Source organism: Marmota flaviventris, chromosome 10 (genome assembly GCF_047511675.1).
Source record: "Marmota flaviventris isolate mMarFla1 chromosome 10, mMarFla1.hap1, whole genome shotgun sequence".
In the NCBI taxonomy this organism is placed as follows: Eukaryota; Metazoa; Chordata; class Mammalia; order Rodentia; family Sciuridae; genus Marmota; species Marmota flaviventris.
Window position 1 is genome coordinate 5533875 of NC_092507.1, and position 17214 is coordinate 5551088.

A 17214-nucleotide genomic window follows, 5' to 3' on the forward strand; every position below is an offset into this window, starting at 1 on the left:
GCTGGTACCAAAAACAACAACAACAACAAAAGCAGTCTGACTTCTGTGGGGATAAATGTCTTTGGCAATTATGTCAGGAAAAGCAATTTTGGAGAACCTGCAAAGCCTGGAATAAACAGATAGCCGTTTAGATACTTTTCCAGTCCAGCAGTAGGAAAAACCCCCAAAAGGCAGGGTTGAAAGGCCTGAGAATGCCCAGAAGTGATAAAAGGCAATGCACTGCCCTTAAAGAAAAGACGGCTCAATGAAACCTGGATGGCACCATTAAATTCAACACTGACCCACAGTAAAAAAAAAAAAAAACCACTGTACTTACGGCAGTTAATAAAAGAGTAAGATTGTTGAAATCCATTTTCTGAAAATGTGACTTAATGCCCCCCTTTGGGTAAAAAGGATATCAATACCAACGGCAGCCTTCAGAGAAATTGGCTGACAATTAGCTTTTATGAGACAGCAGGTTATGACAACCAACTGTTCTGGTGAAAACAACTGATGTGTGCTCTCTAATGCCACCGTAAGTGGGCTTTTGCCATATAGGTCATCTGGGTATCTGAGAATTTTTTCACAATTTGCTACATTAAAATTCAATAGCTAGTAATAATCTTTCATTTGGGTTTGTTGGACTAATTGCAGCTTTGATATTAGCAATTCTTCCGAAAATTCAGTCATATCAACACTTTTCACTATACCGAGATATAAAATACAGCGTGACTTATGATTTTTCATAAGGTTATTTTGCCATACTTGCTGTCAACTGGGGAAGCCACAGTAAATAATGAGAGAGTCACATAGCCTCTGAAACTCCTGCACAGCTGAACAGGCAGATTAGAGTTCTTTCTAAGCAATGAGTAAGTAACAAACATAGTCAGCTTTACTTTTTTTTTTTTTTTTGAGAGGGGAGGGAGGGAGGGAGGGAGAATTTTTTTAATATTTATTTTTCAGTTTTCGGTGGACACAACATCTTTATTTTATGTGGTGCTGAGGATCGAACCCAGCTCCCCGCGCATGCCAGGGCGAGCACATTACGGCTTGAGCCACATCTCCAGTCCAGTCAGCTTCATTTTTAAGACAGTGTTTTATAATAAGTTTTCATTCATTTTTAATTATTACGTGGTACCAACTCCCAATATGAAAAGCAGTAATATCAAAAGACAACAGAATGCCTGGGCACAAAGTAAACAAACTCTCAGTCTGTTTACTTCCTGAGAAAACACCTAGCTGATCTGAAGTTCTAAATGACCCACAACAGAGTCTTTCCACAGCGGTTCTATTAGTTTGTTGTTTGGTTTTGTTTTTTTTAAAAAACATTTTTAGTTGTTGATGGACTTATTTTATTCATTTATTTATACGCAGTGCTGAGAATAGAACCCAGTGTTTCACACATGTGAGGCAAGCGCTGTACCCCTGAGCCACAACCCTAGCTCTACCTTATCTTAGGAATATAGTGATTAGCACTCATGAGAAAATAAATATAAGGATAGGGCTGTAGCTCAGTGGTAGAGTGCTTGCCTAAGCATGTATGAGACACTGGGTTTGATCCTTGGCACCACATAAAACATATAAATAAATAAAGGTATTGTATCCGGTACAGCTAAAAGTATTTTAAAATACATATATGCATATACATATATTTTACCTCTCAAATTCCAGATCCTCTTTCCAGAAAAATGAATATACACTTAAGACTTTGCAAACAATTTCAATAAGTTCACAGATGCTCTCAAACTCAGAAATCAGAAGTCTATATGGACATCAATTAAGGATGTCTAGAAAACTATTAATTTAATTTAAAACCAGAATTTGTATAAATCACAAATATTATGTAACGTTAAAAACAGATAATGATTAATACATGTTTGTTGTAAGCTAAGTACAGCTATGTACCAAACATTGGACCACATATATGGTGACAGTCCTGTAATATTACAATACAACAAGATAATTCTTATCATAGAGTATTTCTACTATACCTTTTCTATGTTTAAATACACAAACATTTACTATAATGGTACAGTTGCCTACAGCATTCAATACAGTAATATACTGTACAGGTCTGAAGTCCATATAACCTAGAGCTGGGTATTTATATTCTATGATATTTTCACAATGACAAAATTGCCTAATGATGCATTTCTCAGAACACATCCCCAACATTAAGGGGACATATAGACTGCAATGTGCTCAAAAATTTTATAAATTATTTCATGGGCTGGGGCTGTAGCTTTGTGGCAGAGCACTTGTCTAGCATGCATAAAGAGGCACTGAGTTCGATCCTCACACCACATAAAAAGAAAACAAATTAAAAAATAAATTATTTCATTTAATTTTTGCAACAACCCTCTGAGGTACATAGAATTATATCCATTTTACAAATGAGAAAATTCAGGGTTAGAAATTCTGTTTATGTATGTGTTACACAGGAATCTGTCAAGAAAAGGAAAAACGTTCCCCAGAGGAAAATGCACCCAAAACAAAACTATAGGAGTTTGTTTTTTTTTTTTTTAATTACTAAAAACAAAGCAGTTCAACCCACTATTAGAGTACTGCCTTTAATTAGCCACACTGGAGAGGTCTTCTGCACTAACCCTCCATCCCCTAGTGAGGAAGCGGAAAGGCACCGCCCACATGGCCTGCAGGAACACATCCATGACAACAGAAAGAAATGGACATTTTAAGTCCCCTTGAAATGGCAGCATCTTTCCTTCTTTAGCTCAACCCTCTGCCATACTGCCAAGTAGTTTCTATTCAAATTAGCAGGTGGGGGGTGGTCACCTCTAACCAATCCAGGGAGGATCCGGCCATGTTGTCTTTGTCTTCCTCCCTCCCTCCCCCACTGCCACCTCCAACCAGTGAGCACAGTACTTTTTGTTAGATAAACATCCAAGCTAGCAAATTCTCAGTAACAAGTAAAAAGGTTGCCTCTCCAGAACTGATACAAAAATAAATCAAAGCCACATACTGTGGCACACGTCTGTAATGCCAGCTTCTCAGGAGGCTCAGGCAGGAGAATCACAAGCTCAAGGCCAGCCTTAACAACTTAGGCCCTGTTTAAAAATATAAAGGGCTGGGGATATAGATCAGTGGCAGAGTGGCCCTGGGTTCAATCCCCAGTACTGGTCCCCACCTGACCCCACCCTCCGCAAAAGTTAAACACTTATAAAATTAAATCTGATGAGTTTATGCTACCGTTAGTATAGAAATTCAGGTATAGATCACATATACCTGAATATGCAAAGAAAGTTAAATTATGAAACAATCAATGGTATCCTATAAAAACTAAATTAACAAAAATAGTCTATTAGGGAAGACAACTGGTATCTCGTGGCAAGAAGCGTTAATGATATTGTCTGCAACGCTGTAATCAGTTTTTTTTTCTCCCAGCAGCTCTCTCATTACACCATGTTAGATCCATGTGCCTGCAGAATTTATGAGAGTTCCACACATAAGGGTGAGGGAGCTCTGCCAACTGGATCCAATTCAGATCCAGCACAAATGACTTTGGCAGCACAAAGCATCATTAAGAAATAATCAATACAGTTGCTTTATGCAGCATCATCTTGACTAAAAGATTTATCATCTTATACAGAATCTTCTATAACCCATATAGGATGAAATCTGAGAGTTCCACCAATCACGAATTTAAATCCTCCGTGGACATGAATACTAAAAATAAATACCGGCAGGCACAGTGGTGCACAACCATAATCCCAGCTACTCAGGAGGCTGAAGCAGGAGGATCACAAGTCAAAGGGCAGCTTTAGCAAGACACTGTCTCAAAATAAAAATGCTAATAAAACGAATGGGGGTGTAACTCCGTGGTAAAGCATTTGCCTAGCACATGGGAGGCCCTAGGTTCAATTGCCAGTACTACAAAACTAAATGCTGGTCATCGCTAATGCTAATATAGAAAACTCATTAAAAATGAGTGTTATGGGCAAAATTTAAAAGCCTTTCAGTGCTGAGGGCAATGGAGCACACCTCTAGTCCCAGCAGCTCAGGAGGCTGAGGCTGGAGGATCACAAGTTCAAAACAGCCTTAGCACTTAGTGAGGCCCAAAGCAACTTAGCAAGAGTCTGTCTCTAAAGCATCAACCTGAAAAATAAACCCATTCTTTAGATACACGTATTCCAAAGTTAGTAAAGGCTAAAGTTTTAAAAGTAAGCAGTCAAGACTGGACTAATTTGCCCCTTAGAATGTCAATATACGGCTCCAGGGATCATAATCAGATGTTTACCCCTATGTTGGGTTCTATCTTCCACTGTAAATGATTATTATTTCAAGAAGTCAAGTGTTCCATAATGTGAACCCTCTTCTGGGTCCAGTGCTTGAGGAATTATGGTAACTATGTTTGCTGTCATAGTGATACAGGTATTACTCCCCATCTCTACTGTCTTGGTTGTCTCCATCTTAACACAGGGACATCTATCCTAATGTCTGCATACTGGTGTCCAGGGAATATTCTGAGGCAGTGGTCTACAAAATAGCTACAAAAGTTCTCTATTGCCTATCGCATAAAAATCTCAATTTGTTTAATCTGTAAGATCCTCTGTGAACCAGCCCCATTTTATATTCCCACCTCTACCTCCCAAGACCTACTAACCTGCGCTCTTCAGTGACATTCTGAAGATCATCTTCTTACTCAGACTCACCAGGCACACAGCATGCGTTGTTTATACACATAGGAAGGCAGGTGCACCTGGAAGCCTTCCATTCTGCCTGTCTACACCTTACTTAAGTGTCAAAAAACATACCCAGCTTCTCAGTCCAACCTACCTTCACAGAACTCCTCCACAAGTGCTATAGCCCATCTGGAAAACTATCCTTTCTTAGTGCCAAGATGCTAATATTGTACACTGCAGCTGAACCACTCATCACGTATCGACAGCACCTTGTACTCTGAGTATGCTGAGGTGAGGAGAAGAGCACTGAAGGCTATAATTTTCTAATTCAGTACAAATTTAAGTTCTACACTTGGATTATACTTCTTTAATGATTAACAGCAGTCTTAGGTACCCAGTTTAAGAATAAAAACCTCTTGTTCAGAAAAGTAAGAAGGGAAAAGAAGACCAAAAAAGGAGGGGTTGCTGAACTACACAGGAAGAGCCTTTATGATCTCCATCAGGAGATCCCTGTGCTCTAGGGGTGGATCACGTGAGTCACTGCATCTTGCTGCATCTTACACCTCCTGTGTAATCATCAAGACAGCAATTATCAGAATAAGCAGCTGGGAGAGGTAGAGCTTTATCCTATATCTAGCATTACCATAAAGCCTTACTGCTTCTGAACAGCCTTTTACAAAACATCCTCTGAGAGAAGAACAATCGATTTATATCCGTGAGCCATGAGTCCGGAAAAATGCACATTCCACACTTGCACTCAAACTTACCCCCTTTTCCCCCATTTCAGTTGCCAACATCCATACTCGCTGCTGATTGCCAGCTCCTGCTCCTTGCAGCAGCCCAGCATGCTCTCTGCTGGTGCCAAAATACCCTTCCACCAAACCCCACTAACTTCTGGAACTGTCCTAGAGGGGTAAGGCAAGTCCCGTATTTTGCTTCCGCTGTGCATGTACTTGTTACTCCTTTAAAAACACATATGATACAGCACATTTTTAAAGGGGCTCTGGGGAGGGAGGTAATATTCCTATTTTATACCCTATGGGATATAAAATACTGATAGCTTTTAAAAACGGGATTCTCCTTACCCCTACAGGCCCTCTCCCGGCTTCAGAAAGATGCTGTGGTGGCTGTGATGCCACCGGCAGAGAGCATGCTGGGGGGTCACACAAAGCAGGAGTTGGAGATCTGCAACAGGCCTGGGAGTTGTGGACCTAAAAAAGAAAAGAGTTTTAAGTTAACGTGCCCAATGCCCCCTCATGCCCTGGTTATTGGGGGCACTCAGCACACAAGCAGGTATCTGCAAAAATCCTTTAGCAGATGGCCTCTGAAATCTCAGAGACTTTGTTCTGTCACTAGAGTTAGCATTCTGCATTAATCAAAGCTGTTTCCTTATTTCTGTGTGAACAAACTTCTGGCTCCAGATTTCAACTAGGTCCTTTCATAAAAAGTATGGTGTGTGCCCCTCAAAATAACCAAGTAAAGATGTGATACAGTGCAATAGCACAGTAATAATGGCATGCTTTGCTTATAATAAAAACAAAATATTCAGTGCTATTATGTAAATACAACAGTGAAACTAAACCACATGTAGACCAACCCAGCTTTCAGAAGAATTTCTAATGCAACATGCTGAAGCCCATATATTTAATAAACAGTCTAGGCATTACAGCAGCCAAATAGAGATCCTGTCATTTTCTTGAAGTACTACTTTAATTTTGTAAAGATGAAGGTAAGATAAATAGACATTGGCTTAAAAACAGAGGAAAGATGAGGACATTCAAAGTGAGATTTAATTTTCTCAAAATGCCCACAAGGTGAGGCTAATGAACAGGCACAGAGCACAAAGCTCAAGACAGTTATTTCTTCTGGGGGCAAAGTCAGTTAAATATGTACCACCCCTCCCTCCCTCCCTCCCTCCCTCTCTCTCTCTCTCTAAACATTGAAAACGTTTAAAACTAGGAAGGAAAAAAAAAAGATTAGAAAGCACTTCTGAAAGCTAGTATAGTCCTTCTGAGTATCAGGAAAGATGTCACAATAATAGTTTGAATATGTTCCCTTTCAAATATTCTAGAAAGCATATAACATTTTTTTTAACCAACTAATCCAGTTTCATGTGGTGGTTTATAAACTTTAGAAATCTGTAAGCCAAATCCTTATACATATAAGAACCTCTGTTCTTAAAGATGGTTAAGTAACAGAAAGTCAACTTTTTAAAATATTAAATCACCAATAAGGTTCCCTGTTACATGTGATCCTTTTTGAGAAACCATCATTGTCTAAAATACTTCTGCGAACCAAGATTTTCATAAAATCCACTAACTACTATTTTTATGTCTCTTAACACCCCCAAGACAAATCAAGAAAATAAGCCATTAGGAATGTCTTTATCATGATCATGCTCTTTTCCTTTCTTTCTTTACAGATCACCATGTACAGTGTATCTTCAGTTCCTCACAGTAAACCTCTGCAGTTGGTCTCTGATCACCAGAGCCTCTATGACAATATCAATGACTGTCTTGTGTCATCAGAAATAGCCTCCTCCATCATACACTTCCCTTCTCCCCCTGCTATAATTCAAATTCAAGTAAAAACTCAAGTGTGCATTTAAATGTACAATATATTTAATATTTTTCACCATAAGCATCAAAACAAAGATGAATTCTTCTTTAATGTCCTGACTAGGAATTCAATGAATCAGAATTTAAATTCAAATAAAACATTCAATTTAAAATTTTAACACACAGTGAAGCATTTCTAAACACTTCGGCATTATTTTAAATATGCAAAAGTTCAAGAAATGATTAAAACATTTTAGGCCTTAAAATCAAAGCCTTTTCAAAGCAAATCATTATTCTTATGAATCAGAAAACACTGACAGTATCTCAGTTTCCTAATTTTCTCTCAAGCACTTTTCCTGTTTTTTTCTGGTACTATTCTGAGTCGGTTCTTAACACAAACACCCATATATACATACACAAATTACAAATTTCCAGTTCTAAGGAGTCAAGTTTGAACAAGACTTCATCAATATTCTTGCACAGCAGATATCTGCAAAAGACCAGACTGTCCCAACTTTCTTAAGTGCATTGAAAAACAAAAATTAGAATATCTAGTTTTCTGCATAAAGTTTCACATACATATAATAAGTAAATAACATTTTCAGATAAACATTTTATAGAAATATATATAATTTAAAAAAATTAAACGACTTCTTGGAACCCTAAAATCTAAATGAATCAGGAGAAAATTAATTACCCAAATTCACAGTTTTTGTGTACCATTAAAATTTAGATTCCAGGGGCCCATCCTGCCCTGCAGCCAAGAGTAAAACCAACTGCTGAGAAACAGAGAAAAACGGAGCTTTAAAAAAAAAAAAAACAGAATGGTCTGAGATTATTTACTCCCAAAACTTCATTTTAACTTCCAGTTAAGTGAATATCTCGGGGCTGGGGATGTGGCTCAAGCGGTAGCGCGCTCGCCTGGCATGCGTGCGGCCTGAGTTTGATCCTCAGCACCACATACAAACAAAGATGTTGTGTCCGCCAAAAACTAAAAAATAAATATTAAAATTCTCTCTCTCTCTTTAAAAAAATTAAAAGAAAAAAAGTGAACATCTCGCTATCTATTTCTAAATTGATATCTATGAAATGCAAAAAGGATGTTTTAGTCAAAGACTCTATCAGCACTGCTCCGGTAATTGAGAGGGTATGAGGTTCGGATATCCAACAACCTTACCTTAACTATACATCCATCCAACTCAGAGCTAAGAACTTTCATTTCAACTTGTGCCTCTTAAAAGATTAAATGAAACTATAAACTTCAAATTTACAAATACAAAGAATGTTTAGTCCTTGCACTTAATAGTCTGGTGTAAACCTAGTATCCCCTTCTATTTTTTTTTTTTTTAACAAGGCTAATATAAGCAAGGATGACCTTTATTTCAAACAAAGAAAAATAAAAGTATGGCCTCTAAAATTCTGGCACCAGTTCAGTAATGGATACCATTTCTTACCTTAGAAACCATGGCATACTGTACCCTATAAGTATGTACAATTAGTATGCAACAACTTAAAAAAACAAATGAAGGAAAAAAAAGAAATCGCAGTCTAGAGTACAACCACATGAATGCACTCACTTCTGACAGATGAGAGCAACCAAACCGAAAGGACCAATTTCTTTGAAAGAAGCATCCTACTGTCCATTCATTATTTGTTTTTAAATGACAGGCAGGTCCACACCCCTCAAAATAGAAACAGTAACAAATGTGAAAACTGTTGCTTCATCATCCAACACAACACACACACCACAAAGCTGTAACTGAGTGGTACTGAACTTTTTATAAGGCATAAAGCAAGAGGGTAAAGGGGAGGAACTACAGAAAGAAACATGGACTTCAGGCCTGTCCCAGGGATGTCAGAAACACAATCCAAACCACCACTGACCCTCAGAAGCTGTTTCTCCACCCTGAGGCACTTCTCACAGCAGGTGGCCTTTTCTGGTATGTTCACACAAAGACTAAGCCTCATTTAATTTTGCTAAAAGCCAGTCACATTGAAAACTTAAAACAGAATATAATGACACCTAAAATATGTTATGGCATAACATTTCCCTGAGGGAAATAAGAAACTACTTTTTAAAAATTAGAGAAATATTTTTAAAGGAATAGGTTCATCATTTAAATACATTAAATACTACTACAGGCTAAGTAAAGGTAAATGATCAAATTTCTTGGGATTAGTCTTTCCCCCCAAAACTCTTTCATTCAACTAATATTTACTGAGCATTTACGTTTTACCAGAAACTCTTGTTGGCCACAGACAGAGATACTCAACAGACACAGCACTAATGCCTGAATTTTTTCAAACTACTACTACTGAAGTTTTTCAAAACTTATCCAGGGAATTTTTTTTCCACTGAAATGTTACTCAGTCAATGTTTCGTATTTAGGATGGATGTTATAGTCAAGTCAAAGTGCTAAGCACACAATATTGATCACTGAACAGAACAGACAAAGAGCACCAACTAAATATCAACATCATGATTACTGTTATCCTTCAGGGAAGGCCCTGTGCTACATGATTTGTAAACAGCCTACCTACCTGGTGAGGTAGGTCTTTTTACCCCAACTTCATATGTAAATAAAGTAAAGTAAAGTTGGTTAAGTGTCTTGCCCAAGATCATGAAAGATAGCAACTCACAGGACGGAGCATAGGAACCCAGACAGCCCAATGTTGAGTCCATCAGTCCCAGAGTTACATATCCCTGATTAATTCTGAATTAGTTATATTCGTACTAATGGGGATCTTCTCTCCCACCACTGAAAAAACACTCCGATACAAGATTTACTTATTATTAAAATGAATGCCCATTTCATAATATGCATACATATACCGTACAATCTGTGCTCCACAGTCACAATAACAAAACTGCAATTAAACAACTGTAATAGGTAATACATGTGTCTAATAAATCATTATGTATACATGTGAATGTGTACCCAAAGAGTGCTTGTTAATGAAGCCTCTACATGACATCTCCTATGTTCCTTAATTACTAAGTTTTCATTTTAAAAGAAGTAAAACAGCTTCTTGTTGCTTTTAATCCACTTCTGAGCAGCTAAATTTGGTGAAGGGAGGGCAGTTTCCATAAGCAGTACCTAAGCTGAAGATAATTTCTCTGCAGCCTCTCTTCAGCTGTACAATCAGGAAACACATGAATAAGAACTGACAGGTAACAATCAACTTTGGAGTAGAGTTGTGAGTAAAGACCAGAGATCATGGAGAAATGTTCATGTTCCCCACTCCGGCTGCTCATATATGGCAATGAAACATAGACAGGGATATGGTATTAAACCATGAATAACCTGGCTTCCACGTTCATGGCAGAAATGGAGATGTGTCCCCTTCAAGGTGACTAGTGAGTGATATATATTCTTAGCTATTCCATACTCACAACCAGCAATGAAAATGTACTCTCTTTTGGGATGGACAGTGCAACAGCACACTCCTCCATGCATCACTGTTAACAATGCACCCAGGCAACTCACAGTCCACTTTATAACATCCTCAATGACCTTTCTTCACTCTAAGTACTATTTAAACCAAGTTCAATCTGAGGGATGATTTCTCCAGTTTTAATAAAATGAATCAATTGAATCTTAAATGGTATTCAAATAATTACATATTTTTCCTGAAAACTCATTTGGCCTAAGTAACAGCTGAAAAACCCACTAGGAAACCAAAAACATACTTCCTTCTAGTGTAAGAGTGATGGCAACTCAAGAATCCACATAAAACCCCATGCAGAATATTAAAGAAAGAGTTTGATTACTGATCTATGAATAAAGAATTAGGCAGGAACTATTACAAGGAACTCCTTGTTATTATACGGAATCATTCTCAGACTCCATGCTAGATAGCAAACTAGATCTCTATTACTCCTAGATAGCAAACTAGATCTCTATTATACTTAAGACTTGAATTTTTATAAAAATAGAATTGTAGTTTTTAGTAAAAGAAAGAAATCTTTCTTTTAGAACAAAAAGTGAATAAATGATTTTTTCCTCCACCAATCCTGTTGAGTAGTCTCTTAAAAAAAAGAAAAACCTAACATCAATAATACCACAAACTGTCTGTCCGATTATAATTAAATCACTGGGAGAAGGAACAATATTTTACACTTCTTCAATGCCCTTTATGGTCACTCAACAAAAACCACAAAGCAGGTTTTCAATAAATGCCAGTCAGAGGCACTGATGATGACCCAAAACACTCCTAATTGCATTCTGGGATAGAATACTCCTTGATGATCCTGACTCTTTCACGAACAAAACCCTCCAAGCAATTTAAGTGGCATGGTAACCCAGAAACATAGGGGAGGGCAGCGGAAGAAAGGGTTGAAGATGTCACACCAAGCCTTCAGTTGCAGTTAATGGAGATCCACTCAATCTAGTCCAAGTAAAGAGTCCTTTACAGACAGGGAGCAAAAGGATGATCTAAGAACCCAAGACAGAAGTGTCAGCCTCCTTGGGTGGTCCTCTACTTTCACAGATGTCCTCTAGCTTACCAGTTTGCCATCTAACACTCAGGCAATTCTTGATTCATCCTTTTAGCCTGCAACCCTGCTAACTGCCTTGGTTTTCCAAATCTAAACTCTTTAAAAAACAACAACAAAAAAAGTTCAATTCATCTTTTCACGTCAAGCCACAAAGATCACAGATTGCCACTCCAGATTATTGTTTTAAAGAACTAAAGATTTTGCCAACTGTTTTATTATTTATGAGATAGGTGCAGAAACCTACTTTCTTGTTGATCCTTTTTTCTTCCTACTTCCCAATTAAGCACATACTGCCATCTGCTCTCCTGAGCCCCTGCTTTTAAAGACTTGTTCCATAGATAAGTTTGGTTGATGTATTCAAACAGAACCAGATCTCCTGGTTTGGAAATAAGCCAAATCAAATGAATAATTTCTAAGAGTAAGAAAGCTTCCTAATAGAACACATGATTCACTTCCCTTGAAAATGCTACCTTTAGAAACCTCTGCACAGTTAGAAATTTAATTACTCTGTACCACCACAGCCTCCACCCTCTCTGAAAATGAGTGCTATAAATATGCCTGGCAGTGCCGGATGCCTGTATTCTGATGCTTAAATATGAATAAGGCAGGGGCCATGGGCCCTACCCCAAACAAAAGGCCCACATCTTATCATCCAAACTGAGACACTATGGAGAGTGAAAGGGGAAACTGTTTAAATACTCTGGCTGGGCCACTAAGTCATAAGCCAGGACAGAAAAGTAGTTTTGTTCTGTACTATAGACCCAGATTCTAAGAGAATGTAATAGCAGAGTGTAGAAGACAACCCAGATCCCCACATAAAATCCAAAGGTTCTCCTTACCTCACATGTAACTAGTTGATGAAATGTTACCCAAGACCCTCACAGTTCAATAACTTAGTATTACCCTACTGTTATGACTGGTAGAAGGTATCCCCTCATCCCCACTTCAACTCATTAGCTTTTATTCTATTAAACACTGTAAGTTTATCTTAGACTAATCTTACCATTGGAACACTACCATAAAGAACAATCAGCAAATTCTTTTTACAATCCCCTTATACTCGACATCTTAATCTCAAAAACCCACAACTGTAAAACGATTAATTCTCATTTCTGGTATAAACAAACATATCTCACATCTCTCAGTTACAACCTACAAACCAAATTTTTGCTTTATAATAGCTAAAAAGATAAAATATCTAATTACAACATTACAAAGCTATTGGATTTTTCTTTCATTTTCATTGCTTCAGTTGCCATGTTATTTGCTATGGGCAAAACCAACTCCAATCTTTAAAATCTTGCAAAAACCAAAAGCATATTTCCTTCTGTTCATCTTTTCCCCTTATTGCTTGGGTGAAGTGAAGGGAGGGAAATTCTCATCTATCTATTTATCTTTTCATAAGAAGTATGCAGAACTACAAAAATAATAAAGTGAATATAACTACATTTTTTCCAGGATCAATATTGCACCATCTCCATTATTCTCATGCAACAATCACAAGTATGTACTAATACAGAACCTCAAACAAAACCACAAAAAATAGCAGTGTATGCATCCGAAAAAGGTGTCTAAACACACTACACCATACTTTCCACTTGTTTTTGCAGACAGCTTTACATGTGCTGTATTATACCAACAGCGACAACAGAAGATTCAGCTTTTATTGCTGTTAATACCCTGAGCAATTACTGTATCTCAGCAGAAGTCTCTGCCCAGAACAGCAACTATCACACAATAATCAGCCCTTTGTAAGGGGCACTGCTCAAACATGAAGGCACCTGCTAATGTGCAAAAAACTGTACAAAGGAGCTCAGAATCTTAACAGGTAAGAGAAAAAATCTTTACAATTTTATTTCACAGCCATGTACTTTCCATGGTACACAAGCATTTGGTTTAGTAAAAATCACACACACAGATAATAAGCAAGAAGAGAAGAGTAGCAGCAGCTACTACACCAAAATAAAACTCTTCTGGAAACAAGTCCACCTCCCAAAATTTCAGTGTCAGTGCAGTATCTGAGAAAAAAAAACTTTGTAAGAAAATATACAATAAAGAGCAAAGACCTCCGAAAATGGTAAAAAGTCATCCTGGCATGAAACTGAATATAAAGCATTTAATTTCCAATTTTAAACCGCAATGCTCCTCTGCAAAACAGCAAGGGAAGTTGTAAGCAGCCTGCAAAGAGTCAATAAATCTTAGAAGTAAATGGCACAGTTGACTCTCTTCAAAATCAGTCAGCATGTGTTACTTATGTAATAACTTTTTAATAAGGAAAAATAAATAACACATATTTGTTAGTAAACCAGATGTTTGGGTCGCTGAAGATGATAAAAAGAAACAAGGGAGATGAGGGGTTAAAGAACTTTTCAGACTACATTACTTTTCTTTAGACTGAAATATCACATGAAATGTGTGTCAGAACACAAATACTGTTAAATTTCAATGGGTTTTGGAAATGGGGTATTCACAGGTACTAATTGATATACATCCTCTACAAAGCTAAAGAATCAGGATATTTCTCTACCTAACAGTGCAGACAGTGGTCCACAACCTTTAAGCAAAAGGATCCCATTCTAAGATCAAAACATATCAAAAGACTCCCAAATGATACTACTTCCACAGTATTTTCATTTATCAGGCTTTTGAAGAAAATACGTAACAGTGATTTTTAACTGCATATTGCTAATAAATTTTGAAATATCAAAATAGCATATTAATATACTTGAAAAATAAGATATATAGACACGTGAAGTGCATTTATATACACAAGATTGAGGATGCTTAATTTGCAGACATGTGCAAAAATCTTTCAACATCCAGGGATCCAAAAACAAAATTGTGGAAACCACCAGTCTAAACCCAAGAGACTTCATAATAGGAAAGAGGCGCCCAGCTAACATTCTTAGTGGGAAAGTCCCCATTGAGAAAGGACAATAGCTGGACCATGCATGATGCAGACTTCCTTCTTACAACATTTGGGAAAGCCCAAAACCAGATTCGAGGTACACTCCAGACCCACCAAAATGTCACAGAAATATATAGTTCTTCACAAGAAACTTGTCTCTGGCTCATTTGTATTTTTTTTCCTAGTTGTTAATTCCTAAATTTACCTCAGACTCTTAATAATGGCAAAAGCAAACTATTTCAGAAACTCAAAGAATATCTCTGAAATTGTCAAAACAGCTACTAAAAGAATAAATACTTCAGACATATTGTTTACAATATAAAAACATGATCACACCATGTCACAAAACTGAAAAGATGAAACTAGCAACTGCCTTGTTGACTGCTTCCTGTCAAGGGTGAGGGCAAAGTGAGAGAGCAGTGGGGCTGGCCACAAGAGGCTCAGAGCAGAGGAGGCACAGTAAAGCATGCTTACCAGTTTGAAGTCTTGAATGCTACAGATGAAATACGGTGTGTTTGGCCTCCGACTCTCGATATACACACAGTCTTTAAAAGAAAAAGAAAATTTAAAACAATGGCATTTACCTTTAAGGGAACAAAAGACAGGGCCCATAAAAGGCACTGCATAAATAAATGACAAAGCGCATACCTTTCATAGTAAAAATTTCTTTTCAAAGGCAATATTAAATTATAAATAACTTCAAGCTAAAGGAAAACTGCCCTTTGGTTCTTTTTGACAACCTTCTTGATAATTTAAAGAACCTGATTTTTTTCAGGGAAAGGGGGATCCCATAGGACTATCCATATCCACATGAAGAAGTTTAGAAAAAAGGAATTAATTGCTCAAGATTACACAGCAAAGGGGCTGGGGTTGTGGCTCAGTGGCAGAGGTGCTTGCCTCATACATGTGAGGCACTGGGTTCGATCCTCAACACCACATAAAAATAAAGAAAATAAAAGATACTGTGTCCATGTATAACAAAAAAAATTTAAAAAGATTACACAGCAAGTCAAAATTGTAAATAACTTATTCAGATAGATGTTCTCACATTCACAAAAATGATTTTGCCAAGTGCTACTTTATTCTCAATAAACATTTTGAGGAAAGAAAAAAAAAATTCAAAGAAAACCACTTGAATGTGCTATTACAATGATCTTTTCATTTAAACGACAAAAAAGAAAACTAATTTAATCTCTTGTGGATAACTATTAAATATTAACCTAAACATAATTTATTTTCTAATTGTAAAGAAAACCATGGCCACCAATCAGAGATGGAATAAAGTAAACCAAATTACATTTTCTTCAGGGAAAAAAGAGCACTTTCTTAAACTGCATTTGATATGGCAATGGTTGGGTAATTATTTACTCTCAACAGCTAGAGTAGACCCGGATCCAAGATGGTGGGCTAGAATGAGGTTGCATTCTGTGTCTCTCTGTGACCTAGGATTCTGGTAGAGGGGATACTCTTTCTCTGCGAATTATTAGAGGATCCCCCCATCCTGAAAGCTGCTCCAACACAGGTCTCCAGACCTCAGCTCAGAACTCCCGGCCGCCCAACCACCCAGGACCGCTGGCATCAACACCTGTGTGGGACTTGGCTGCCCACCGATGCAGGATACATGGCCACTGCACACATGCAAGGCCACCACTCCTGTATGAACCCCCATCTACCAACATGGGGCTCCCCCAGTCGCCTCCATCTTGGAACACTGCAACCACTGCCATACTGCCCAACTCGGGGTAGCCTGCACCTGGGGACACAGGACTGGGTCTGGAGATAGCTGCCAGTGACAATACTTCATGCCACAGAGCTACAACTCTGAAAATGCCACCCAACGCCACAACCCGGCCCAACCCCACCCAACAACCCATCTCTGAAAACAGCCACCTCCATCTTGGGACACCTTTGACGCCATCTTTAGTTGGGGCAACTCCCAGCCTGGGATATCTGCTGGGGCCTAGAAGCAATATCAAGGTACCTCTAGTCCCCAGTTCCCCCCTCTCCCTTGTAACCGCTAACCTGGAACAGTGTTTGCGGGCTACCAGGCCAGTCCATAGCTCTAAAAGCCCAGACGTGAACTGCCCAATACAAAACAGCTCTCTGCTGCAGGTGCACAGCCCCCAGCGCGCAGCCCATAAAACCTCCAGAGAGAGAGATTCATGATAGAGAAGCAGAAAGGAAGGTGGTGTAAGTGAGATACAGTTTAAAGAATAAATGAGAGACCAGGAATTGTGAGGTCTACAGGCAATATAACGAGATAAGACCAGGAACCCATATCACATGAGCAGCCCCAAAGAAGATCCTTGGGGTGTAGCCTCCCAACAGGGACCAGCAAGTGCTATATCCCACCTCCAGGAGCTCCGCCCCCAAGACCAACCCTCCCACCCTAATAACCTTCACCATCCTGAGGGTGGAGATAAACAGCAAACAACAGACAACCCCACCTTTAGATGAGAAGGGAAGCAGGAAAGATACTGAACTCCAACAAAATCAACAGCTAGAGTAGAAAAGGTTTTTTCTTTTCTTCTTTTTTTTAAATGGCATCTTAAGATTTAAAAAAGGAAAGCAATACCTATAGAAAGGTAAAATCCTTCCACGTTACAACTGACAATCATCATAAAGCTTAGG

At 38.2% G+C, this 17214-nt stretch overlaps 1 protein-coding gene across 4 annotated transcripts in view; it reads right to left on the reverse strand.

Moving 5' to 3' along the window:
- Rere (arginine-glutamic acid dipeptide repeats) overlaps positions 1 to 17214 on the reverse strand; it is a 396954-nt gene that overhangs the window by 217394 nt on the left and 162346 nt on the right. For 3 of the 4 annotated variants that reach the window (XM_071617313.1, XM_071617314.1, XM_027947554.2), the window contains exons 3-4: positions 15058 to 15128; positions 5705 to 5830 (exon numbers count right to left, since the gene is read on the reverse strand). In XM_071617313.1, coding sequence (XP_071473414.1) covers positions 5705 to 5830; positions 15058 to 15128 — 197 coding nt within the window. The remainder of the gene's footprint in view (positions 1 to 5704; positions 5831 to 15057; positions 15129 to 17214) is intronic. The other variant, XM_071617315.1, reaches the window with a different exon arrangement.